General features: G+C 47.4%; 1 protein-coding gene across 2 annotated transcripts; it reads right to left on the reverse strand.

The window, feature by feature from the left end:
• Positions 1-6,709: 6,709 nt before the first annotated feature.
• On the reverse strand, positions 6,710-26,202 carry LOC144170716 (retinol dehydrogenase 12-like). Of its 2 annotated transcripts, none has more exons than XM_077700687.1 (8): positions 26,072-26,202; positions 25,744-25,924; positions 21,656-21,891; positions 18,942-19,181; positions 16,964-17,050; positions 13,320-13,514; positions 11,123-11,229; positions 6,710-9,156 (listed from the first exon to the last, which is right to left on the reverse strand). In XM_077700687.1, the coding sequence occupies exons 3-8, from the start codon at positions 21,867-21,869 to the stop codon at positions 8,950-8,952; spliced, it is 1,050 nt and encodes a 349-aa protein (XP_077556813.1). In that variant the 5' UTR covers positions 21,870-21,891; positions 25,744-25,924; positions 26,072-26,202; the 3' UTR covers positions 6,710-8,949. The 2 variants fall into 2 exon arrangements, with proteins under 2 accessions (XP_077556813.1, XP_077556814.1); XM_077700688.1 differs by having other exon boundaries at positions 25,744-25,866; positions 26,072-26,185.
• Positions 26,203-26,511: the final 309 nt, after the last annotated feature.

The following is a 26,511-nucleotide window of genomic DNA, read 5'->3' on the forward strand; positions in this document are numbered from 1 at the left end:
GTGCGAAAACGTTGAATATGAACTCAGCGCTTCTTGCTGCTGCTTGCAAGGACTCCATCGTTCGCTGAGCATCTACAACAGAATCAGTAATCTGCAATGATGTAAAGCAATCCGCAATGTCCCCTGATAAATTCCAGCATTAATAATTTTTTTTTCTTTCTGACCAGAATTCTAATTAGGGGGATACGTAAACTCAAGAGGAAAATCATCACTGCTTGAACCGCAGGGCAATGAACCCCAGGACGCGACTTGTAAATTGCCTGAGAAGAAGGTCAAGCCCAAGGCCGATCGAGATCCCGCACGCAAAAATGTAATTGTCCGAGAATTATGACAGCAAAGACCATGCTCCTCTAGCCCGTGCCAGTGCTCTAAACCACAAGAATACATTCTGACGCCCCAAAAAACGTGGTGAGCATTGAAGTCACCGGCAACCATAACTCTTGATTTACTGGACATGAAACTGTACAGTGTATCTGATCTACGGAAGCCTACTGGAAAATACACATTGACGAGGGAGATCGGAGGACTCCCTGGGAGAACCACCGCGAGTACTTCGCCACTGGGTGACATCAGTTCCAACGAGGTAAATGCTCTGTGACAAAGTTTTGAAGAAAGTAAGGTTAGTAAACCACCCCCTCTACTACTGCGGTCTAACATTAAAGACCCGATAGTTTGTCGAAGCAAAAAAAAATTGTCGGTAGTAAGCCTCGATTCTTGAAGGAGGACAACAACAGCACTATAATTTGCAACTAGACACTTGAGATCAACAAAAAAAGAATTCAGGGAGCGGCAGCTCCACTGAACAACCTTCAGAGATGCTATACTGATTCGTGTACTGTTGACGCAACAATGGCCCCGAGCATATCAGTGCCATTAGTTGCAGTCGTAGGGAACACCTTTTTGCTGGCTGGTTTGAAACGTGCTGCCTTAGCTTCATCTATAGAGGAGATGCACCTCTTCTGTTTTGTGGGGAGAATCTTAATTGGCATTCGCGTCCAAGCGCTACATCGAAGTCGTCGTTTTAAGTGCAATGCACTTCTTAAGCGACCCTGAACCTGCGTCCACCGGCGATGTCCGCGCACGTGGAGATGGGCGCGCGCAGCCTGGCCGCTGACATGGCACATACCCACGTGGGGGATTGGCCAAGAATCGGGCGTTAGAAGGGCTAATGCACCTGCTTAAAGGAGTACTGACACGAAATTTCAAAGCTGAGATCCGCTCTAACAATCAAGTACAACGACAACACAAATAGGTGTCTGTGAATAAATGCATCTTTCTTTCTTTGTAGTTGTGTGTGTGTGTGTGTGATCTCTCTTTCGCGAACATTACCGAACCGCGCAAATTCAACTCGTGCATTCGCACTTTCACATTCTTCCCCTCCGGGAAATGCGGGGAATTTTTCATTTTTATTGTAGACGTCTTTATCAGCGCAGCGGATTTGCCAAAAATGTTGAAAAATCCTGTGTGGATTCATCTCTCGAAAGAATCGCTCTGAACGTAAAACAGGATGACTGCGAATGGGTGTATATGAACATGCATGCACATACGCGTGTTTCTTGACGCGGGGACTTGACAGATCATTGTTTCGCTTAAGACAAGAAACGTGTTTTCAGTGCTGGTAAATGGCACTCATGAAGAAAGGGATAGTGATTACTTTCCTTATCAGGGACAACAACGCGTCTGCTAATTAAACACGCAATCTCACGAAGAAGAGGAAGATTTCGGTACCACTTACCACGTAAGAAGGGGCTTGTCCCCGGCTGCTGAGAAGCAGGTTATGCGCCGTGACATACGTCCCGTACTATTTTCTCTTGGAGCAAGGCACGTATCATTTTCCACGATAAAAAATCTCTGCTCTTCGCGCTGTGCCCCAAGCCCCCAGACATACGGCCCGGTGCATTATCAATCCGCAGTCTTAATACGTGAGCCTCCCTAACGCATTTCTTAAATCAGTTGAATACAAAAACATCCTCAAATCCCCCTGCCCACCATTTGTCATAGAAATTCCCATTGTAAGTCAGGGCCTGTCATCGAAACTTTCGTTGGTTGCGTGCGGCCAGAAAGATTTTATCGAAATTCCCATCGGCAGAAAACGGGGCGATGTGCTTGCCTAAGCAACCCATCACCTGCAAACGGGGGTATGCACCGTTCAGTTCTACCTACGCAAGCCACTGGCAACCGGTCACTCACTCGTATAAAAAGTATTCACCTCCAAGCACCGCAGACGAGCTCACCATCCCCAATCAAAAGACCAGGCGGCTTTCAAGCTCATCTTGACGCAAGAGTTGGAGATAATCCGTCTCATGGGCCGCATTTGAACTAATGCAGCGAGAATTAGCCAGACAGGGACATATATAAGCGAGGCGCCACTTGATTCTGTCTCGGGCGAGTTCATCGTAATCCGTGATGGCAACCATATATCTCTGCAAACGCGTGCGTTAGGCGATATGGTTTACGTGGTCCCACCACATTCAGTACAAACATAATTCTACCCCAACCTGGCTACTCCGACGAGTGGGCCGTGCACTGGGCATCCCGCAAGAAATGCACTGGATACTGAAATCGTCTGCGTGTTCTCGTCCCGTGTTGTGGGCCCGTCAGATCACCCTCACTCATTCTGACTTGGCTTCTTACCTCAGAAAGTGACGTATCCACTTGTGCAACTATATCTTCAACACTCAAAAAAGATTATCGCAGGTGCTCCACGTGTGCCCTTCTCTCTTGGCGTGGGTCTGACCTTGCGGGCGGCTTAAAACGCCACAATGAAACCGTGATCCGGAGAATCCGCCTGGGCGACTGACGTCTTCCGTTTGAGCGACGTTCGACATAAACGACTTCCCCATTCGAGGGACAAGAATCTGCCCCTACATTCCTGCTCCTGTTGTGAAAGTGACATTGCACTAACATTTAAGAGTTTTCTAGGACTCCAAACAGCCCGAACTAGGCACATGTGAACCTCAGGACAGACACCGCCCGGTCACTGTTCTCTCTACAAACAACTAACGAACTTCTTTTATGAGGCTGACTTCTACAATATTCTATTCTGTCTGAAGCCACCTGCATCACGTCGCTTTTTTTAAGGGGGTGAAGCCCCTTAAGGGGTTGGGGCTGTTGGCGTCTGCTGTCGTCGTCGTCGTAATCGTCGTTCGTCTCATGTAGTAACGGTACTAAAACACCGGGAAAGTCGTTTACGCCCCGCGCTAGAACGTAAAGCGTATAAAAAAACATCGAAACACTCGTTTACGCCTCGCCCTGGAGCGCTTCGTAACGCGTACTAAAAAAACACCGAGACAATTTTTTACTCCTCGCGCTACAGAGCTTCGTGTTTCAAAGACAAGAGACTTTTACAGTAAAGCTGTATGTACCTGTACCATCCCAATGGTTTCCCCTCCATTGGCAAAACCACCAAGGCGACAAGAATACACTAATACACTGCATGCTCCGCCCCTCACCGGGTTTCAAGTTAGTGGAAATGGCCCGGGATTTTTTTTTTACCTTCGCTTCAATTTTTCTCTTTTCGCGTTATCCTCTTTACTGTAGCCTGGGGCGAAATTCTGCAATAAGAAAGAATAAGTATATACAAGATCATTTAGCTTTGTCTCGAGTAATCCTGTGTTTCTCAAAATGTTTACCCATTTTGCTCCAAAACCAACAGTTTCAGGGTTTCATTTTTCCCTCCCACTTTTGAAGATTCGAATTCTTACCCGTCCCTGCGCTTTTATCTGTAGATCACTTGGAAGCATATATGAGCTGTCTTGAGCTGATGCCTTTCCGTTATTAAATACTTTGTGGTCCTGCCCCTTCTGTAGAATTTGTTTTTCTTACCCACTGTATTTGCTTCTTTTCCTATTTGACACAGTGCTGAGGCCTGGCGCTCAGCCACTAGTAGGTAACTAAAGAGTAAGTTATAAATGCTCTCACAGGCATGAAAGTGGGAAGAGCTGCAGGCGACGACGGCGTAACCGTGGATCTTTTGAATGAGAGAGGAGATATTGTACTGGAAAAGCTTGCTGTCCTATTTTCGGAATTCTTGAAGACTCAAAAAGTGCCCATAGCCTGGAAAAACACTAACGATATTTGGACTCATATGAAGGGAGATCCAAAGGACCTTAAGAATTACAGACCCCTCAGGCTACTCCCAGTTGTTTACAAGCTCAATGATGCCAGAAATCATTATCCAAAGCTTAAAATCTAAAAGCGCAGGAAAACTTCACACAAGAGAAGAAATAATGGAAAAAAGCATGCATATGAATTCTGTGGACAAGAGCAGCCTTGCCGACTAATCGTGCAGTCAAATCGTTGCTCCGGTTTAAACAAAGGTAATCATAAACACATGCCAAGGCTAGAACCTCAGATCTCTACGTTTCAGGGAACTCGTGAGAGACAAAAAATCGTTGTTAAGTACACAAAAAAAGCGTGGTAGTGCGGGCTTGCTGGTACATACTTGACAGAGAACAAACGCTCTTAAACGGGACGAAAGAAAGATTGACAAGACAAGGCGCTGAGTAGCAACAACAATGTTTATTTCGTCGGGACGGAATATATACCCTCGAAGAAAGAAAAACTCAGAAGAGAAGGAACAGATAAAGATAAAGATATTGTAAAGAACTTGTATTTACATACATAGACACGCGCGAAGAAAGTTGTCATCCCTCAAGATAATCATGCTTCTTTTTTATTCACTTCGAGTGCTCCACAGCTACCGACAGTCAGCAGCAAGTTCAACGCATTCAGAGTATGTTTGAATCAAGTCTTGGGGACTTCACGCTGACAACCGAAGAGCCACGAGAGCCTCAGGCTTCTGGACCTAGAGCTGAAGCTACATCCAGAGCACGTATGCTAGAAGTATTCCCCCCGATCCAAGGAGAGTCTTTTGCCATTCACTTCAAACCATTCGAAAATCGTGAAGAGGGGAATTGCAATCTCAGCTCTGAGGAGCTCTCTCCATCGGTCACGCCTGCATCAAATGGGCGACAGCTTTTCCGTTCAGGCTCAAAGGCTGACAAGAGCAGGATTCCCCACACTTATGCTTTTCACATTGTGTAAATCACTGCTGAAGGAAATCCGCCGCCGCAAACCTGTGAAAGAGCACGAAGGGACAGAAAAAAGGAAGGTAGAAGTCATCCCGTACGTTCGCGGTGTCTCCCACCGACTGAAAAAAGTTGCTGCTCGAGCCGGAGTCACCGTGGTGTTTAGCGCACCCAACAAATTGGGTGGGCTCTGCAGCATAGTGATCGGGGAAGGGAAGGAACTACCGCGAGATCCTGCTCAAAAAACAAAAAAAAAACAAAAACATGACAAGCCATTCGTGGAGAGCAAGTCAGGCGTCATTGACGACATTCCGCTGCCGTGCGGGAGGCCCTACACAGGTCAAACAGGACGTTGTTTGAATGACCGGCTGCGGGAACATGCAGGCACTTCCAAGAAAGGAACAGCAGCAATCTCGCCGTACATTGCGCCAAATGCAAGTGCACACCAAATTGGACCAGACACGTGTGCTTAGAAGATACAACGGTCAGTGCGCCAGAGAGATCTTCGAGGCGCACGTCATCCACGCGCGAAATTATTCATCCGTAAGCAAGCCATTTATTGACTTGCTACAAAAGGAGCATGATTATCTTGAGCGATGTCAACTTTCTCCGCCCGTGTCTATGTATGTAAATATACGTTCTTTACAATCTCTTTACCTTTATCTGTTCCTTTTCTTCTGTGTTTTTCTTTCTTCGAGGGTATATATTCCGCCACGACGAAATAAACCTTGTTGTTGCTAGTCAGCGCCTTGTCTTGTCATTCTTTCTTTCGTCCCGTTTAAGCGCTGTTGTTCTCTGTGAAGTACACAGAATCGTGTAAAAAAATTTTGAAGTCGCGCAGCCGGACGAGCGTGAGCCCAGAATCGCGCACCTTGAAAGGGAAACAGCAGCGTGGGAGAAGCAATGGTGGAGGGCTCTGCGAAAGGGCAATGCAGCATGCGTTGGGAAAGGGAAAATCTGAACCAAATTAGGGGGAACACTTCCGGCTGTGCAATACGAGGCGCCTTGATAGGTGAAGGTATCGACGGGGACGAAAATTAGGCTCCTGGCGACGGCTAGCGAGAGAAACGGGCCTCGTAGGGGCTGTCCAAGTGACAGGTCAAGTGGTGTCGGGTGCGCCTTCCTATTCTTGGGAAGTTCTAGGCACCCCTATAACTTCTTCTTACTTTTCCTGCGTTAAGCTTCTGTAGAATATTTCACGGGAGCACTGCTATTTAGGCGACTACGCTGCGTGTGTTCCCAGTCCTGTTAAAAGTGTCTTACGCATATTCAAGAATTGCTATGTTCGTCGACGCTAAAGGTGACGACTGGAACTGCCTGTACTAATGGCAATGGGTCCGTAAATTATTTTTCTACGTTCTTTTTCTTGCGCTTACAGTACACTGCTTTCTGACTCACAACAAAGCTAAAAACCACTTGATATTTCCACAGATCCGTTACCAAAACAAAAAGCTATGGATCCATCACCGACGTGAGGCAATTTGTTGTTGTTGACGATTCGTGTATAACAAGGGGTGATCGTCATTACTGCAATGTCGTTGCATCATCGCAATGTAGGAGTATCCCTCGAAATGTTGTTGCTGCACCAGCACGGCTGCGCTGAATTTTCTCGTTATCGGTTCCAATATGCATCAGGTAACTTTCCAGCATAACAAAAACTAATACAAACCTGATAGCTTCCCTAGTACCAAGTAGAAGCTCCTTAGCTTGATTAGTACAACGTGTGAAATATTGTGACAGGCTGTTGATAGGGTGTATTTGGTGGTTATGACTCTTCCTTAGCCAGTTACTATACGCAAATGAGCATGTATCATGCCATTCCTTTGTTAACAACAATCAGGGATGTACCTTCAGCTCGTTTCGTTTTGTTTATTCGGTGCAGAAAGAGCGCACGAAAATCCACAAACGAACACAGCAAAAACACGTGAACAACTAAACGAGCTTATTTCCAGCGTGGCACAGCATTGGCACTTGGTTCACGTGGCGTGAAATGCGCTGCTAAAAGCACTCACGAACCTTTTTATTCCTCTTTTGAGCTTCCGGAGCTGTGGTTTCTGAATCAACGACGACTTGGAGGATGCCGTAAATGCACTCCAGACACAGCTGTCTTTTCCCTTCTGTCTGCGTTATGTAAGGTTTGGTTTGCTTTCCAGGTTGGAATTAAATGTTGGCTGACGCGCTTGTCTTTCTGATTTAAGCCCTTGGCGAAAAACTTTGACATGGCAGGAATGCACGGCAACCACTGTTACAGAATTACAAGGGGAGCGCTACGGCGCATCGTGCATTTAATCGTGATGTGGCCTGGAATCACTACGATTTGAGACATTTAGATTCACGAAAGGCGCAACGGGATTGGCCCGCAGTGACGTTCCGTACTGAGGAGAAAAATGCCCATTTGGAGGTTCAGAAATTCCCTATTTTTAGCATTGTCCCCCGCAGGTTTGTCAAGAATTTCCTGCAAAATTCCCTTCGTTTTCTTTCGGCAGCTGATAGGTATTGCGTGTTCGGTTTTGGGCGTCAGCCAGCGCCACCTGTGTCTATTTTACGTAGTGTTCCGGGCGCAGACGCCGTTCAAGAGTTCCAGCGTGAACGAAATTCTGCTACATCCTTCGCGCTGTAGCATTTGACTATGCATTTCACGTTTTGTATAAAAAAAAAACGCTCGCTTTGCATGCTAAAGTTCCAGGTTAAAATTGCTGGTATGAAAAAGAACAAAACATGTTGGAAATTGAGATAATTTTAGAACTCAGCGCCGGGACTGCTGGCGCCATCTCTCGTTGACAGCACGCGGACTAAGGGGCACCCGAAATGCTTTTTTGTATATTGCACAGGAACACATGCAAACAGGCTTCAGCCTGTTACCCATGTTACCCAGGCTTTAGCCCTTCAGCCGCTGCCACTCCACGCATTACTAGCTCGTTGTCATAGGGCATTCGTTCCTCTGTGCTCCCTCGAGTTTTATTAACTGGATTGGAAGCAGTCTTTGATGCTTGTGGCTTGCGGGAACACGACTGCTGATATTTTAACCTGAAACGGACAAATTGTTAAGGGATCCTTTTAAAAGAAAACAAAGTAATAAACGATGCGAGGTCCGGTTTACAGACATTATTTTTCCTTTTGTCTCCACGCCTTCTAAAATTCCCTGCAGCAGTTAAAGACTCCCCTTTTCCCTTTTGGCTAAAATTACAGCCGGAAATTCCCCGAAAAAGGAAAAATTCTCCGCACGGAACATCACTGGGATTGGGGGACCTTGCCTTAGCATTTCTGTTAAACAATCACTGAAATAGGCACACGTAAATGCAAAACAAACGTATGTAAAAATAGAGTAGCAGTTAACCGCTACGGTCACTTTCAATGTAATGTACATTTCATGCACAGTCATGGACAAACGAAATGCGAATACTAAAATATGAACCAGAACACGCAAAACTGAAATATACTGTTCATTGACGTCCAATAATGGCGCTATTGGTATATTTGGAAAGCCACATTCCCCAACTTTGTTTTTGTAACTATGCCACACGTCATTTCGACTTGCGTAGAAAGAAATCGCGCTATTTGTGCGTTCTGGTTCGTATTTTCATGTCCGCGTTTCATTTGTTCACGACTGTACAAAGTACATCTTGACACAACCGGAAAACGTCGCGGCGCCCGTCCGAAACAAGGTGCAAGGCTTGTGTCGCAGTTCAGTCCTGTCGCGCACGTGCAGGAAGTCCTTGGTATCGAAGGAACAGAAGGTGAGCGCACACTGCGCGTCGATGGCGCCATGATTGTCACACATGGAGATCGAAGCTAGTCGGTAGTTGTCAGACAGCCCCATCAAAGTATGGCAAACGTGTACAAGTGCAGTTAGAAAACACAGCAAGAAAACCACGTCGCCTTGGCACAGTGCATGCATGTGTGCTGCTCTTGTCGGGAGTCAGTCTTGGAAGAGCTTTTCAGTTTCGGTCGGATCAAGATGGCACAACGCGAGGGTACTTCTGAACGTGTTCTCGACCATCTGCTTGTTGAGCAGTCTCCGAGAAACTATGCTCTTTGCGCAGTTCTCCAAATAAAGTCCCGTGTCGGTTGCAAAGCGGTCATCCACGGCGGCGTACACAGTTGTCTGGGCTCCCTCCCATGTTGTCTGGTACAGAAAAAGTAGAAGGAAAGAATTCAACAGCATAATTAGAAAAATAGCTTCAAGTTGTTCAATGCTTGTTAGTAATGCATAAATATTTTAGTATCTCAATATCTGAAAAAAGCACTCTAACAGAAATTATGTTGTAGGAGCTTTATTGTGTTATTAATGCGAACGCATTAGTTATCTTGGTAGTTCCACAAGGTGGCCAGCGGGGCCCACAAAATGTCCGGCTGTATGGCTGACAAAAGAGCATATGGCTAGAAGAATAAAAAAGCAGTTCAAAGGAAACTCACACTGATGCCAAATTTCCCACGGAAGCCCTTAAAATAATTCAAGTATTTGAGTTGAAAAGCAAATTGGGTGGATTCTGGTCCTGGTGGGAATCGAACCCGGGGGCCTTCGAATGTGGGGCGACCAAGCAGCCCCAACACCACCAGAGCTTCGCTTTTTTAATTACAAAACTACCCTTCATTACATTATTCCGACTACCCCAGCGCAGTCAATGACATACCTGAAACGGCAGCAATAGGTTCACCGGTACATATTTTTAAAAGTCAGACAGACACACGCATGCTTGGAGAAGATGAAACCAGTCCGGGGGCTGTGGTTGACTTCAAATTGACTTCGTGCCCCGAGGTTCTTTCGCATTGAGGTCAATCATGCGGCCAGAGGCTGAACATTCTAACCAACACAAAAAGATCGTAGGGCACAGAACAGCTAGTAAAGTCACTGGCGAGCATCGAATACTATACGGGTTGATTTCTATATGTTCCTTAAGAGTTCGCCGGAGAACTTCTCAAAAAAACACAGCTTCCTGGCACAAAGCCAAGCAATGGTCAGTTGTCTGGGATTGGTTTCACAAGCGGCAGTTAACCGACCGAGGAACAAATAGCCCTTTGCTATTAAGCCACGTTTCAACAGGCAACGTAGGTGCAAGCAACTTAAAAAAGAAAATTTTTGCAGCAGCCTGAATGCACATGCGCTTGACACGCTCGCTGATGTCAGGTGACGAAAGGTGAATCTAATGAATGCGTTGTGGCCTTCTAATTGTAAACATATGTTCGAGACACGTGAATGAGTAATTTTCACGTGTTAAAACCGAGGTAGCAATTAGGTGAACAGCAAAACACATTCGCGCTAAATGTTTCCTTTGGTTGTTGATGAGAACGTGGGTAGCAATCAATCTGCCTAAGTCCCATAGTCCCTCGATAATGTTTGGACACACGCATTACGCCTAAATTCAAAAATTAAGAATGAGACCTATCGGTGTCCTTTTGAATCTGAGATTTCCTTGCAGAAGTTTAGTAAAGCTAGCTCTGCGCGGCGGCCCTTTAACTGCAGGGTAAGTTCACATATTTCAATGCATGAATTTGAAAATTAAGTATAACAAGTTCTACCGGCGTCCTTTTGAAGCTAATACTTCTTAAAGAAGTTCAGTAAAGCTAGGGTTGCACGGCGGTGCTTAGCCTGCAGGGTAAGTCAAGATTTCTTCGACAATGTTAAATAAACTGTCCCAAATTTCTCCTTGTCGAAATGCAGAATTACTGCGTTTTTTTTTCTTGCGTTCTTAATAGCTTATCTACTGCAAGAAATTTCACTTATCAATTTTCTGCTTTTGCAAGACCTTCCAAGAAAAAAAAAGCGAAATACTACAACTTTCTGCAGTGTTTCGCATAAAAATGTCGAGATAAAAAATTTCGGAAATGCCCCATGGTAGCTTACATTACGAGTTTATTTCAGTGTACAGTTACCTTATTGGCGTTGGTGGTTGGTAGGATCACATTGCGATGTTTTACCCCTGAAGCGTCTTAACGCTGCTGTACTTTCGCATAACCTCCCAATATGTGAAGACTTCATCCGCACCGAACAACCAGCAAATTATCAAAAGTGAGTGCCGTTAACGTAAGCTGGGTTTAAAGCAAGCACTGTTGAAAATGAAAAGATAGCGGCAATCCGTCTCGGTTCCTACCTTTCCGTAGAACGTGACAATCAGCTTGAAGGCGTAGGCGATAAACCTTTTCTCGCCAGCGATACCTGTGTAGATTGCGCCGGGGTGCACTGCGTTCACGGTCACTCCTGCATACGGTGGCCATGAAAGGGAAATATAGCACGCACATTCTATGTCCTGGTTCAGACTGTTGCCGCAACTGTCGTAACAACGTTAAAAAATGACGTCATTTCACGGCTCAGCCAACCACACTGCGTGGCACACCTTTTTTTTTTTATACGTCCATAGATCACGATATGGCTTTTGCGTCGGTAGTCTGAACATAGCATAACAAGTAGCCGACGGCGAATGCGAGTCAGCGTTGAATGACTCATTGGGCTTAAAGAAAAAAAACTTTACCATCCATTCCTAAAGAAAGTTGAGAGAGTGGCGAACAATTTCTCATATCAAAACTACGTCAAAGGTGCGTGAAAGCCTTCGCTAAAAGTGCGTCCAACCTACGTTGAAAGTGCATACAATCGATCGTCAAACCTTCAATTAACCCGAATCGCAAACAAAGAATAGACCCATTCCATGCGACGATTTTCCGCGCATTAACTAAACGCATCTACGAACGGAATAAATTTACTATACTGATGCGTGGTTTGTGAGATAAAAGTATACTATTGTACTCCTACTTATGATCGGTTCGCGTATTATCTTATCTAGAACCATTCCTTTTTCTCGATTTTCAAGTAACCGTTTGGACACAATAGAATCCCGGTTTCCCCCGCGCACCGTTTGCCCAGAGATCGTATCAGAGCTTTTCAGTCGACCAAATGGTCTATGGGGAAATGTATTATATATCTGACAGGATGCCATCGGTTCCACTAAGAGAGCTACCGCTTTAAAAACCGGTGGCGGTGTTCCTAACAACGACAGGGCCGAAAAAAAGGCCCATTAGTAACAGCGTTATGGCTGCTGGGGCCCAGACGAACTTCCCGTGCAGCGCAAAGGAGAAAAGAGCGCGCAGTTCAAGGTCAAAGCAGGCGCGCCTGAGAAAAAAATTCCCGCGCCTTCCCGCGAGGGGAACACGAGTAAATGCAGAGCATTGGGGCCTCAGCACTGATTGAAGGCAGTGTTGCTTCCATCGCTTTTTCCGTGATGCTGGAGTAGCAGACACGAGTAAACGTGGGCACGAGCGTCAACCAAGGAAGGAAGGAGGAGCAACGCAGTGACTGAAACTGAAAGTTGATATCACAGTTCCAATAAAGAAAAAGAAATGGACTTGGGCTGGCCACGTAATTAGGCGAGATGATAACTAGTGATCCACCTGCAGGATACAACACGGGGAAGGAGTGACTGGTGGTCGGTAAGACAGGCCTCCTTTGTGCAGTATCAGTTCCTACAAGTCAGTTCCTACAAGTAGGCTGTTAATAAATATGATGACAATTTTAAAAATGATATCCTTTCTTGGGCTACCTAAAGAAAACATTTCATGCGACTGATACCGTCATCAGTACGCAAAAGGGCCGGGAACATACGCGCTGCAAAAAAAAAAATGTTTTTCATATTACGAATATACGCTGTTTGTGATTACTCATCACTGCCTAACAAAAGCCGCATAAAGCAAAAGCAGCAAGAAAATGTTGGGTTGTTTAAGTGACAAATATCACAGGAGGTTAGTAAAGGATTTTGAAGTCAGCAAATCAGGTTATAAACAATAAAAAAATACCCCATTGCAACCTTTACAATTATTTTTCTTCACAACTTATCTAATCAAGAAACGCTTTAATGCGGACAAGCAAAGCTCTGGTACAGCGCGTCAGGCACTGTGTGACAACTAATAAGGAAATTCCCCATCTTTATCGAAGCCCTAGCGGTCACTGCAAGCGTATTGCATAGGAAAAGCCGTGCGCTCTCAGCGCTTTTGCACAGTTCAGGGTGCCTGTAAAACCTTTGCTACTGGTATCGCTCTCTCATCTGAACTTCAACGCATTGAGAGCATGGACGGTGAGCGCAGCAGCTCCGTTCCAAAATGCTTCCTCGATGTCCAAGTAAAACTGTTGTGCCTGACGTCTTAAGACATAGCTAACGCAGATGTCCACTGAAACTTTTGGCACAATGCACGCGCCTGCAATTACCACTTTTTCCCCCCAATCTTCCATAAGGTCCTACGCGAGCGCTTGTCGAAACGCGGCTCAGTTGAGGGTTACTTTGTGCCCGAGGCACAACTCACCATGTGGCTTGAGTCTCCATGCCAACGCTTTCGTGATGACGAGCATGGCCATCTTGGTGTTGCAGTACACCAGCAACGGAATCCACCACGCGCTGTTTCCTTTCGCCTGATCTTCGAGCTTCCATGTAGTGCCGAAGTGGTGAAGTACGGAGGACAGGTTGATTACGCGGCTCGGAGCGCTTTTCTTCAGCAGGTCTGGAAGGCGGAAAAAAGAGGTTGCCAAGGGGTATGGGTCTCTCGATGGAGGCATCTATGGTGGTGTCAGGAAAGATTCCAAAATCGAGAAACTCTGCATAAGCTGACATCTAACCCGAGACATTGGAAAGTGATTCCCGCAAACTGGTATAGCCAGTAGAAGTATGACTGGCGCAGCGAAGGGATGGGCGGTGACGGTCGGGTAGGATGCTAACTCACAACTGTTTACTTCGTACCAGTTAGGAAAATATATACGTAAAACACAGTCGTGAAAAGACGGGCATCTTAATCAGGGCACAGATCAACTTATCAGCTCAACTTTTCAATGGCAAGTTTGAAAAGACTGCCGACAAGGCGTTTAGGTGTACAGAGGTCAAAAGTGTTAACAACAACGCGCGAACGCGTGGCTTTCGATACGTGCAGCGCAGCCTGCTGATAGCCACCGGCATGACCAGCGAGATTAGATGACGGCGCCATTGCCGATGCTTCCTTGCTTTGGGGGGGAGAGGGGGTAAACACGGAAGCGCACGGAAGCATCGGCAATAGCTGTCACATGCCTAGCCACCGCAGCGCCGTCACCTAATCTCGCTGGTCATGCCGGTGGCTATCAGCAGGCTGCGCTGCACGTATCGAAAGCCACGCGTTCGCGCGTTGTTGTTAACACTTTTGACCTCTGTACGTGCACATCTTTGGTTTATGCAACGCCGCCTGTATTAACATTGCCTGACGCGTCGCGCGCTTTTCAATGGGAAGGGTAGGGACGCTTAGTTCAGGCACTGATCCGCTATGTGGCGCGTGCCGGCGGACATCTCGCCTTACGTCACTGCTCGCGACTCGCGAACGCTGCACCCACTTCTACGACGTGTGTCTGTCAGCTTGCCTGTTGGGCTTCAAGGGCCGTTTCGCTTACATCTTAGCCGCGGCGGGGCGCTAGTTCTGTGGCGCACTGGGGATCTCGTTCAACGTGTCGCTCGCTTCATACTTGCTGCATTTTTCCAAAGATAAAGACGGAGGCGGACTGAAATGGTCTAAGAACATACTGATTGTCGGGTAGACATATAGCTAACAGAAAAACGATATTTTCTGCTGGGGCAGCTGTTATTTTACTGATATTTTTCTTTCTGGAGTATTTAGAGAAGAAAAACTTGCGTGCACGTTTTTTGTTCAGGCGCTCACTTCTATGATTACTTTCCAATAATATCACGTGCTTGTAAACTTCAGAAAGTTATAGGAAACAAAAGGATAAGCAGCTGGGATCCCGCCACGCTGTCCGGGCGCTTCTACAGTACAGTCCTCAATTTTAGAAGTGCGTACCGATGCGGAGTGCGAACAGCGGGGTCAAAACAATACCTAAATGCGGAGGGGATAGAGGTGGGATGCCCCACTCAGAAAACTTCAGGGCCTGTGATCCGAGTAGATAAGCGCGCAAAGCCGGCATCAGCCTGTGGCAGCGCAAGGGATTTTGCTTCGTGACAAAGGAAGTTTTATCAGTGACAGACCAAAACAGACAGGCATGGTGAAAACAAGAAGGCGTAGGAGCGCCGCCTCGGGAACGCTAAACAAACTTTCCACTATTTTGCATAGTTTCCGAGAAGCGGCGCTGGCTGGCGGACACGAAAGCACGCTGGAAGGCTACGGAGCGGGGAAGGGTAGGAGAGAGCAACAGGAGAGTGGCTGTTTGGCCATTTTTCGCTCACGCGTTAAGCAATGTTTATACAGGCGGCGTTGGTTTATGCATCATTCGTCAAGTCTTCTGAGTAAATCCTGTCGGATCAAGTGCAGAGCATCTTGGTGCAAAATGCCCTTGAAGGGGCCATGAAGACAACTTACAACTCTGGTGCACCGAAAAGACCGATTTGTCCCGATAACAATGATACTGATTGCATCGCCGACTTCTAAAGAATAATGGAGATACTAAGGAAAGCAAGTGAAGCAGTGGTGACTACCCAACCACTTTCCGGCAATTTCTCTATGACGTCACAGCCTCTTGTTTGTGCCATCGGCGGCCGCCGAACTAAGTCACTGCCAAGAAACATGGCTGAAGATTGTAACGGGGCCTCTCGGTCTGTTTTCATACCACTTGAGTGCTAACGGGCATTTAGCCCACTGAAAAATTACGTTTTTACTTTAAACTCATATTTCGTCACTGCTACCAACAGTAGCTTCCTGCACCGCGAGCTTTGAAATGTCTTATTACTTATTTCATTTTTTTTTTGTTAAAAAACCACTTGCGTGGAGCTGAGTGAGTTATTGTAGTATAGTTCGTTCAACTGAATGTGCTGTTGTTTTTTTTGTGTGTGTTTTTGTTTGTTTGTTTGTTTGCTTGTTTGTTTGTTTGTTTGTTTGTTTGTTTGTTTGTTTGTTTGTTTGTTTGTTTGTTTGTTTGTTTGTTTGTTTGTTTGTTTGTTTGTTTGTTTGTTTGTTGGTTGGTTTGTTTGTTTGATTGATTGATTGTTTTGTCTTCATGGCCCTTTAACACGTCTGACAATGTTTTGGGAGGAGTGGAAATGTTTTGAGCCGACAAGGCTTTAGCGCAGCCAGGATCAGGTTGGCACCAGCCGGTCGGGCAAGCAGACGAGTCGCGTCACAAGGGCGAGAAAGTGAGTCGCTTTCTTTTCTTTTTTCCCGATACACAGTCGACTCTTGATATTTCAAAGTCGCTTAGTTGGAATTGTCGGTTAACTGGAAGTGATCTTCCGGTTCTAGCAGTGTTACATGCAATTCAATAGAAGAAATAGCACGATAATTCGAAGCTAAAACCCGATTTGTGTTAATTGAAAGTTATTTCGAATAAAAAAGCATCAATTAAACCGACATATCTCGATAAAACTCAAAATTTTCATGCGCCAAAACACCGTAGTGCTCCGCACTATGTCGGCGCCATTACAACTGAGGCAGCGCACACTCGTACAGCGGCAGGTCAGCTGAGACTCGCGGCAACGTGCGCATCTCTCTGTTTTAAGGTCCTCAACCTTCTTTGTTGCGCACATCTCCGTGTAAGCAACATGCGTGGTGGACGCTTCAGGCTTCGAATTTCGCTGTAAGCTTCAACTGCCAGGGCAAACCGTGTCGTACGCCCGAACTGCCGACAAAGGTCGTTATTGTGAACAAAATCAAGAAGGGAGACTTGCTGAGAACGTGATTGTAGTTTCTGTTTAATTGGAAGTTCGGTTAATTCGAAATCTCTTGTGGTCCCTGTGATCTCGGTGTTAACGGGAATCGACTATATAACTGATTTGGTAGAAGTTAGCGTTAAAACTTGCCCGAGCGCTATTCCTACAAGGAAATCGTTCAAATGGGAATAAGTCGTAGATAGCCTTCATTGCCCTTTTAATAGCTGCTGAAATTAGACGCTGAAGATCTACACGCAGACAAAGAGGTCGCGCTTATGTTTGCTTGCTTCAACGAGCTAACACCAAACAGACTTCACAAATTCCCGGTGTTCCCACCTGTAAGTAGGATTGTGAGCAGAAAATGGCCGAGGTAGTTGCTCTGCATGCCAACTTCGTAGCCGTCTTCCGTGAACGTCAGGTGATCTGCGCAAAAAAAAATTTACATTGCACCCATACTTCTTCAATAACTTCGAAAATAGCAAAGCTGCTTTAAAAGGCATGGTCAAAGCATACCCCGTGTTGAAAGCTCAGATTCCGTTACACGAGCTGCGGGAGGGCTCAAGAAAGGGCTTCAAGGAGTAAAACAACGCCCACTCTACACAAAAGCGACGTCTGTACGCAGACGCATGCGGGCCTCCTTTTCAACGACGGGTTCCATGATCATTCAGGTCGCTCTCTTTCCTTGCAATGGGTGCAGCTTTTGTAAAAAAAAATTCGGGCCATCTTCACTAACGCGAAACCTGGGGAGGGGCGAAGCATGCAGTGTATAAGTGTATTCAAAGATTGCAAGTCTCTCTCTTGTCACACGGCGCGCGCTGATTGGGTGCCGGAGAAGCGCCGGTGAGAGGAGCCTTCACGTGCTTGCTGGGGCGGGGGCGCCGTCTCTTGCGTTGAACCGGATATCAGCAATATGCATGCCCCATCTGCCCCAGTTCGGGGTAGTGGAAGGGGCCAACGCGAGTGCAGTGGAATGCCCTCGCCTCGCCCTCGGGGCTCACACAAAGAGAATTTATTAAAAAAATCCCCCCACCTCCCCGAAGGGGATCGTGCGGAAATGCGAATGCATTGGGTGCACCGATGAGTGCGGTGCGAGTAATTATTACGTAGAGAGGGTACGCGGAGAGGAGAGAGAGACCCGCGCAACACACCCGCCCCGCACGCGAGCTCTCTCTCCCGCCGAGCTCCGCGATGCGAGCGCCCTTACAAGCCCGAGCGCGCTCCTCCTCTCCCCTTGCCCTCCGCTACTCCCGCCCGAGCTACCACCTGCTCCGGTTGCTAGGCGCGCCACAGCTGTTGCTAGGGGCGAGGAGGAGCGCGGAGAGATAACACCTGCGGGCGCACGCCGACGGAGCACGACAACCCCCGACTAAGAAATGCATTCGCATTTAAAGACTGTAGCGGCGCGGGTCCACCGCGCTGAGACGGCGACGACGACGACGAAGGCAGAACTACGAGGCGCGCGCTCACGTGCGCTCGCGCTGGAGAAATGCAGGCGCACGCCGACGGAGCACGACAACCCCCGACTAAGAAATGCATTCGCATTTAAAAACTAGTTACAGCTGGGACCCGCTGTAGTTAGCTACTACACGGGTCGACAGGGCACAGGATATACGCAATGTGCCACAGAGGAAAGGAAGTGAACAGTACGCGAGTTCGCAAAAAAAAAAACTAGGTTTACCGCACCGAAGGTTCTTTACAATAATGTCCGTGGAACGAGGTCCAGACACCATAGTTCACACGTGGGAGTCAACATAAAAGCCACAACAGTTCACACACATCAGTTCTCGCCCTCGGCGATCAACGAGGTCCCGGGACCAGGTAAGTATGCCTTTTCTTGCTTCGACCGACCACCCGACCCGATCAGCGTCGAGATCCGGTGGGTATTTGAGGGCAATACAAATCATAATTCGTCTACAAATCTACTTGTGTTTGACGATTGCTGAAGCGGACAGGGAGTGTTCCGCAAATTTTTAAATCATGTTAGTTTATTTTGAACCTGTTTCATCCATTATACACTTTTCTTTTAGTACGTGTTACGTTATTAGCGCGAGGTGTTGGAAAACGGGTATCCCGGTGTTTTAGTACCATTACTACATGAGACGATGACTACGGGAGACGCCGCCAGCCCGAACCCCTGAGGGGTTTGGCCCCTAAAACAGGGAGTGGGGATGAGTTGCAGGGAACAAATATTTTGTAGCTGTCTGCTCGTCATATCTGCTGGCGAACCAAGTATTTGTTCTTTGAACGCGAAGGGATGAATATACGCGGGCTGTTTGAGCATGAATCGCATAAAATGACAAGCGTGTACACTTGCCCGGAATGTTGCCAGCGTTGTTGATAAGTACATCAAGACGAGGCTCTGTTTTGATGACGTCATCTGCGAACGCTCGTACCGACTTGAAAGAGCAGAGGTCAAGCTGCTTGACGATGACTGTCGCGCCGGTGTCTTCGTAGATGTCCTGGGCGGCCTTCTTGGCCCTCTCCATGTTCCGGCAGGCTAGGATGACGCGGGCTCCTCTGCCGGCGAGCTCCTTTGCCGTCTCCTTGCCGATGCCTGCCGACAACAAGGGCAGCGGGTGACGCAGGCGACGCGTTGTGCAAGGCAGTTAAAAAGCGACATTAACCCAGAAGACAGGCGTGAAGCTCCCTTCCGCATTTAGATCTCACAGCAAGCGTCCAAACTAAGTCCCCAAGGCAGGTACGGTGCACGCGGGTAAAGATGTGCTGTAAGCATTTTGACTGTGGACCACCACTGAACCGGATGTTGTATGTGATGGCCCATTTTGATAATTACGGTTCGAATGGTGCAAAATTGTTGTCCTACAAATAACGCCATCCCTATTAACAGCACTGCTTATCTTATTTTTTTAGAGCAGTACAGGGATTAACAACGTAGCTGTACTGTCCAGTTATTTTACGCACGAACACACACCCCACACACTGAAAATTTTGAGACCGAAGGGGCAGATTTAAAATTTCCCGCATTCTTCATCACCATTCAAGAACGTTATTGCCAGAGCATCAAAAAAGGGCCCTCACTACGCCAGATCCGTACCCAAAGACAAGAAAGCCAAAACTAGTTCAACCACTGTTTCGGCTTCTGTTTGAAATCCTTTGGATACTATACAGGTAAAAAGGTTACCCGGAGCACATAAGTCTGCTTGCGTACTTTGAAGGCGAAAGCATTGTTGCGCCGCCGGCGATACTTTTATTTAAATACTGCTACATCGTGTTTGCGTGTTTCGTTGCTTTTGTTTCTTTGTCTTTTGGCGCGGATCACTTCAATATGCAGACTGGCAGTACCTAACGTTACAGCTGCCCGAGAAGGAGAATTCAGCTTGAATGGTGCGCACCTGTCCTACTCACGTGCCATCTCATTCACCTTTCACACGATACGACGCTAGTACCACGTGCACTAGGACAGCTTCTGTACTCGGATTTTACTGGGATTTCAATCTGGAGACGCATTCGGACTTCAATCTGGAGACCCAGATTCAATTCCTGCACGCACTCAAATGTGATTTGTATTTACTCCTTGCAGCGGCGGTCATTTCTTGTACCGTGCAGCAGAAACAACACCAACAACAATGGCGGTTTCTCGCACAATGGAGCAATTAAGGCTTCCGCATTAACAACAGCGCCGGCTTTTGAACAAAGGGTCACTTAAGCCCATCGTCTTAATAACTTCCGCCCCACCTGACGCTCAACGGCTCTGAGCGTCTGGACGGCTGCCGCAGTTGACGATGTTGAAGGCGACGATACACGGCCATGCGCCACTGAATAATACCAGACTGTTAACGTGGGAGATTCCCAGGCCATTTGTTTTACATTTTGCTGGCTGCTCAAATATTCGAACGCGCGAAGTTCGACGATGACTCTGAGGAGCAGCGTCAGCACTCGTTCACCCAGATAACCGGAAAACGAACGTCCGGGAACGCTTCTTTTAAGTGCAGTCATCGCCGGAGCAAACCACCTCGTAAAACATGGTTTGGGTCCGAACGAGGTTTCGAGGCGACAAGAATTTAGCTAGCGCAAGATAGAGTTCCTGTATACAGCTCCCCTAGGGGAGCTAAGCGATATACAGGAACTCTAGCTCAAGAGAGGCGGCAGCGCCGCCAGCTGCTTTCCACCTTGATTGCGTAGTTTGCCAAATATGTGGCGGATTGTGACATGACTGACGGGTGGTGGGAGAACACGTCTGTTGGGGCATCGCGGCGAAAATCGTATGCAACGTCCTAAGGCAACCATGGGAAACGGCGCGAGCGCAGATGCATAGCTGAGAGGGAGACGAGCCATTTTTACCTATTTCCAAGTATCAAGGCAGCGACCGCTCAGGAACTGCTGGACTAAGGAGACCTCTAATCGCCATATGTGAAAATATTAATTAATTTTCAGTCCGAGTAAAGTTTATTGCTCCTCCTCCACCGCATTCTCCCCTTGATTTCCAACCACAGCTGTTTTGCAAGCCCAGTGCACTGCCTTTTTGAGGTTGCCTAAACCGGCTTTGGTTACTCCTCACAGGACTGTTTCTACGGCATCAGGGCAAAACGCAGGAAGTCCTGCGATGTCACCACCAATCCGGTGATGTTCTATTGTGCTAGTCAGGTGCGTTCTTTTTTCTTTTATTGAAATCTGATTGTTTGTTTTGTAAGACAATGTTTCTCGACCGTACTTTTTCCCTCTTCTGTCATGTTTTTTTTGCGGAAGTTTGCCTGCTAACCTACTAGCCTGTTGGGTAACGGCACCCTTAGAAGCCTAAATAGCACTATGACTACACAAAATTCTAATTCTTCCCGTCCCGAGTTCCGTGTTCAAGTACTTATTATTGTCTTCGAATTTACTCGTGTTTCAATTTCCTCGTTGCACTGATACACCGGCTTCGCCTGTGTTAAAGCATTTATTGCGTGTTATCTGGCGCATCTTACCATAGTGGCTATAGAAAGCCACTCTCTACCCACCTCCGGTCCAAGTACTAGGTTGCAGCGACAACAAGGTATACAAACGGTAAGCGGGAGGCGCTGTAACCACCTGCGTTGCTTCCGGTCACGATGACGGTCTTTCCGTCCATCCTCTTGGTGCTCCTGTAGATTCCCTTGACGTAGACCAGGTACACCTTGAGACAGAGGGCAGCCACCAGGGCGACGAGCAGAACCCGCAGAAACCGCGTCCACGCGGAGGCTAGATCATCGGGTTCGACGCCCATTGCGGCGGCGGCTGCTTCTTCAGAGGCATCAGCGTTCATACCGAGGACTTCAAGAGTCAACCTGCGGCAGAGTGTTCGATTGAGGGACCTTTACATTGAACCCAACGCTGGCGTCCCGCAAAAAATTGCATGATCTTTGCAATCCTGTAGCCCTAACTTTACAACGCCGTTTTGGTAAACCACCTGGCTGGTTTAGAGGTATACCGGAGTGATACGTATTAGAGCATTTGAAGCTGCAAAAATGTATGGTCTGAGCGCGAGGAAGCAGGACTAGTGGTCCTACTGGTGATGTTGATGCTAGTGTTATGAACCGACTTGCACTATTCAAAGCTCCCCAAACGAGTACATTCGCTAGGTCTGAGCCTTGATGTGGCGAGGTTTTTGTTTACGGCTCAAGAGCGAGTTACGCCACGGGCCGCTCTGCTGAAAGTGCATTTTGAAACGCACTCAATCTAGGGGATTCGTGCTCACCGTGTGAACCTTGCCTGATGGACAGTACAAGTGAAGTGAGAACACATGGAGGAAGTGCACTTAAAATTACACGTTCTACAGGAGTATTATGAATGGAACTGCTTAACAATGTATTGTAGCCACGCATAGGTGTGTTCGAGAAGGAAAGTCTCTTTTTTCTGTTTGTTCGGGTTCTCCTAGTTAAATTGCGCTCTTCAACAGCGCAAAAAGGAAACAATTTGCGCTTTACTATTGGTCACGCAAGAAGCAAGGAAGGTGTAGAAGGGTTTCCTGAAAGGCCAGTTGGTACATTGTACTACGAAGAAAAAACAGCGCAAAAGACAGGACGAAGTAAAGACTGTGGTTTGTAGTCTTTACTTCGTCCTGTCTTTTGCGCTGTTTTTTCTTCGTAGTACAAGGAAGGTGTGAGTAAGTAAATAAAGGAAAGTCAGCAAAGGAAAGAAAAGGAGATTTGTGGGACTTACTATTTCCATAGCTAAAAGTACAAAGGTAATAAAAACAAATGGCTCCAATCTGCGCTGTGATTTTGGTTGGACAGCGAACCTGTAGCATCCGTGCTATCGGCTTCTTTCACGAGCGGCAAGTCACAGGTTGTCATTGTCCTTGTCGTCACTGTGGTACTACACACTGAGGTGTCGCGTTGGTATTTTAGAGAAACTCTTGACGAAAGTAAAATGACTCTGTACAAGCTCCGCGTCCAGAAACATTGTTTTCAATTTGAAATTAGCCCCGGTAAAGCTCCAAGTGCGCGGCAACTCCGCGTTTCTGGCGTTTGGAGGGAAACTCGGATGACCGCGCTTGACGATTACGAGCGCGCTGCCGTGCACGATCTTCATCGGCGCTTTTAGCACGAAGCCGCCGAGCACATTCACGGCTGTGCCGCGGCCACTCGATGAAAGAGGGGTTTCATCGCGTGGCCGTGGTTGGGCTGTCGACGCCTCTCCCCGGCATTCGGCTTGTTCCTCTGGCGTGCGCACATGGTGTCTTCTTCCAATTCCGCATTGTTGCAATTGTCTCCTGCATGCAGTGTACCGAGATGGACGGTCACATGCCACTGCTGCCGAGTTTAGCATCGCGCTATGGAAGGCCCCGTGGGATGAAGCTTCTTTCCCATGCCTTCTCTCCCTACCATGGTTCCTCTACACGGACGTTTTCTCGGTCGAGCAGCCCCCTCCCCCTTGAACGCTTGCAGGGCATGCATGGAGGAGATGGAGGTAAAGAGCTCCAGTTCATACGGGGTAGCAAGTCAAACTCAGTCCCAGGCTGACTTTTCCTTATCATTAAAGGCATTCCTCCTCCCTCCTCCTCATCCCTCACCCTTTGAAAAAAGCCAAAGTTCAGAATTCCGTCCCATATCCAGAGGCACACTGCAGTGGTGGATGAAGTTCGTTTGGACCACCCGGTGATAATTAACGTTCAGCCAAATCATTGAAACGCTAGAGTTTTCGTCTTTCGCTGCCATCAACAAATGCGCCACGCCGGTCACGAGTCGAGCTCGTGACCTCGTTCCCAGCAGCGCAGCGCATCAGCCCCTCAGCCACCACGGAAGGTTTTCACGCCCGTTTTGTATGGAGTCGTTAAATTTTGCACTTTGGCACCACCCCCAGCAAAGTAGTAGTTGTGAAGTACTAAGTAAGTAAACTCCGTTTGCCGAGACAGACTCGGCCTTGCATGAAACTTGAAAATTTATCTGCACTAAGTGACGTCGTATTGTTTCAAATACACGGAGAGTAGCCACTCATCAATTAGTCCTTAGAACGGGAAGAGCCCCAGCAAGAGGCAAGACACGCCTCTTCGTGTGACCCAGTGGCTCCTAAGAAAAATGTGGTTAATCCCGCTTTCATAGGAATAGCTAAAACACGAAATTCAAATGTGCCTTCACAGGATCAGTTGAATGTTTATTCTGCATCTATATGAACTAGCACATCGCTATATATATTTCGTCGGTATGGCATCGTCAGACGCATCAACATTAGACACTGGACTGCACGCGCCGGAGCACTGCCTAAACCCGAATGAAACCACACTCGCTCGCAAACCATGCGAACGAAACCGAACGGGTTACCAGCGAATCGTTTGGTGAACTCACGGTCCGCTACAGCGAAAAAGCATAATTATTGGGGCTGTTTTGTGGGTGTGCTCGATGAGCGACGAGCTGCTGGAGCGTCGCTTTGGTAAATAAGCGAACACCGCGTTCTTGCTCCGTGCAGTGTACGGCAGACGGTTGCGTTGCGATGAGCTTAGCTGACGCCAACTGTCGGCGCTCATTAGCATCGTGATGCACTACTTCGCTTCATCTCTCTTATACGGCAGCACCATCCAAATGGAGGAGGTGATAGAGAGGAATAATGGCGCGTTCATACCGCTGTCTGTACTTCAGCTCATAGCGCAGTGAGTAAAGCATCTGGCACCTTTCGTTGCGGCGACGGAGATTTCGGCTCGAATCCTGGCGCTGCCGCGTCAATGGAACTTTTTCTGGCGATGTCATTTCCGTGGAGGATATGACGTCAGTCAGATCTTGGTGGATCCCGGCATAAAACACCTTCGCGTTCAAACTGTTTTCGGCTGTAGCGTATAGCACCGCTAGCTTCGGAGATCCCGGTTCCAATACGGCTCGTCCGCTCCAGGTTGTGTTTGGAGAAGTTCATAGTGGTCACTGTCACCACATACACTGCACATATAGCACAAAAGGATTAAGGCAAGGCTAACTTTGTGCAGCCAAGCCGGTGTAGGAGCTTAGGCTGCTCCTACGCGGTGGAGCAAACAGGCTCTTTTCAGGCCCTTCGTCATGGCAGGTTGATGTAGGGGACGCCGCAGCTGCTCAGACGAGATCGCGTACGTATCTAACACCCATGCACATATTCCGATCCCCACCTCCGTTTTGCTTTCATCACTTCTCAGCAACGGAAAGAAGTGATCCAGATGATTAGAAATACCTAACGTCCAGCTAAATGTTACAGACGGCGCTATTGACATGCGGCAAATCACGGACACGTATCGGCATCCGCAATACCACAACGCTTGCCCACGTTGCCAATGTCAAGTTCAGTCAGCTATACACTAGAACCGTCGTCTGATCTGATGCTACGAATGGGAAATACGAAGAAGGCTAACTGCATAATCCAGTTAAAACTACGTCGACCACGTGCCATAAAAAAAACCAATGGTTAAAATATTGGTTCACATATTTTAGTGCCTATTTAAATACCTGATTCGGCCAAATACTGACAAGAAAAAGGCATGAAATTTCTCTTGTCAGGCATGCGCAAAGCTTCCCAGAATTGTGGCGAATGTTTCTACGTAGAGTAAGACGACGCACTGGAAGTCGCTAAACAACCAACGACGTTTTAAGCGTCCAGTCACATTACTTGCAGCGATTAGTTTTGTCGGTGAATCCCAACTACTGAATGAATTAGAAGAGGGAAAAAAAGTTTCCACTCACCGTTTTCTAAAACAGCAAGCAGGGGTCCAGTTCCCTTCTGTGCAACGCAACGACAGCACAAGAAGCTTGCGTGCCGTTCCCGGCTGCACGGCTGTTTTACTTCACACGTTCCGGCAATGTTTGCTAGGAGACCAGACATAAAGAACGACAATGGCCTTTCACTCGGGTGCCACCCCAAGACCTAAAAAATGAAAAAACAAGGCAGGAGACACTGCCATTAAACTCGTGGCTTGTCATCCGCCGCAGCGTTCTTTACTGTTACTTTCCCCAATTGTGACGTCACAACGGTGCATACTAGCCGCCTGCGCTGATCGCTAGGCTTACTCACCTTCTTTTCGCGTGGCGGTTCCAGGACAATGAGAAGGTCGTCGGCGAAAACTGCCCTCTCTTTCCTCGTTCTGATATAGCTGCCACAGATTGCTCCGCGCGACAGGGAAGTCACACTTTTCATCTCCTTTGTGTGCCTACATTGTCTCGAAAGGCAAGAATAAAAAAAATACAAGTCAGCTTGTGCGCGCTAATTCTACTCACGTTAGAGTGCCGAGTGTTATCTGCTTTCTAGAAACGTCTCATTCATGCAGCGTGAGAGAAAAAAAAATACGGAGATTTCCCACGTTAACAACGCACGGTGAAAGAAAAACCCGTCACAGTCAGAACTTACGAATTTGTTTATATCTTTTGGCATTGACATTTGCAAGACTCCCCCGGAAATGCGAGTGTAGCTTTGTGGTGAACGACCGACCAACCGACCAACTGACCAACCGACCG

The sequence above is a fragment of the Haemaphysalis longicornis genome, unplaced genomic scaffold (assembly GCF_048455015.1).
Source record: "Haemaphysalis longicornis isolate Haplotype H1 unplaced genomic scaffold, Haemaphysalis longicornis Haplotype H1 scaffold_2, whole genome shotgun sequence".
NCBI classification, from domain to species: Eukaryota; Metazoa; Arthropoda; class Arachnida; order Ixodida; family Ixodidae; genus Haemaphysalis; species Haemaphysalis longicornis.

Coding starts and splice junctions, on each gene's coding strand:
- LOC144170716 (XM_077700687.1), bottom strand. CDS start 21,869: ATGAACGCTGATGCCTCTGAAGAAGCAGCCGCCGCCGCAATGGGCGTC. Junction 11,230..13,319: donor ATGGAGACTCAAGCCACATG/GTGAGTTGTGCC, acceptor CACCGTATGCAG/GAGTGACCGTGAACGCAGTG. Junction 9,157..11,122: donor TTGTCACGTTCTACGGAAAG/GTAGGAACCGAG, acceptor TTTCTGTACCAG/ACAACATGGGAGGGAGCCCA.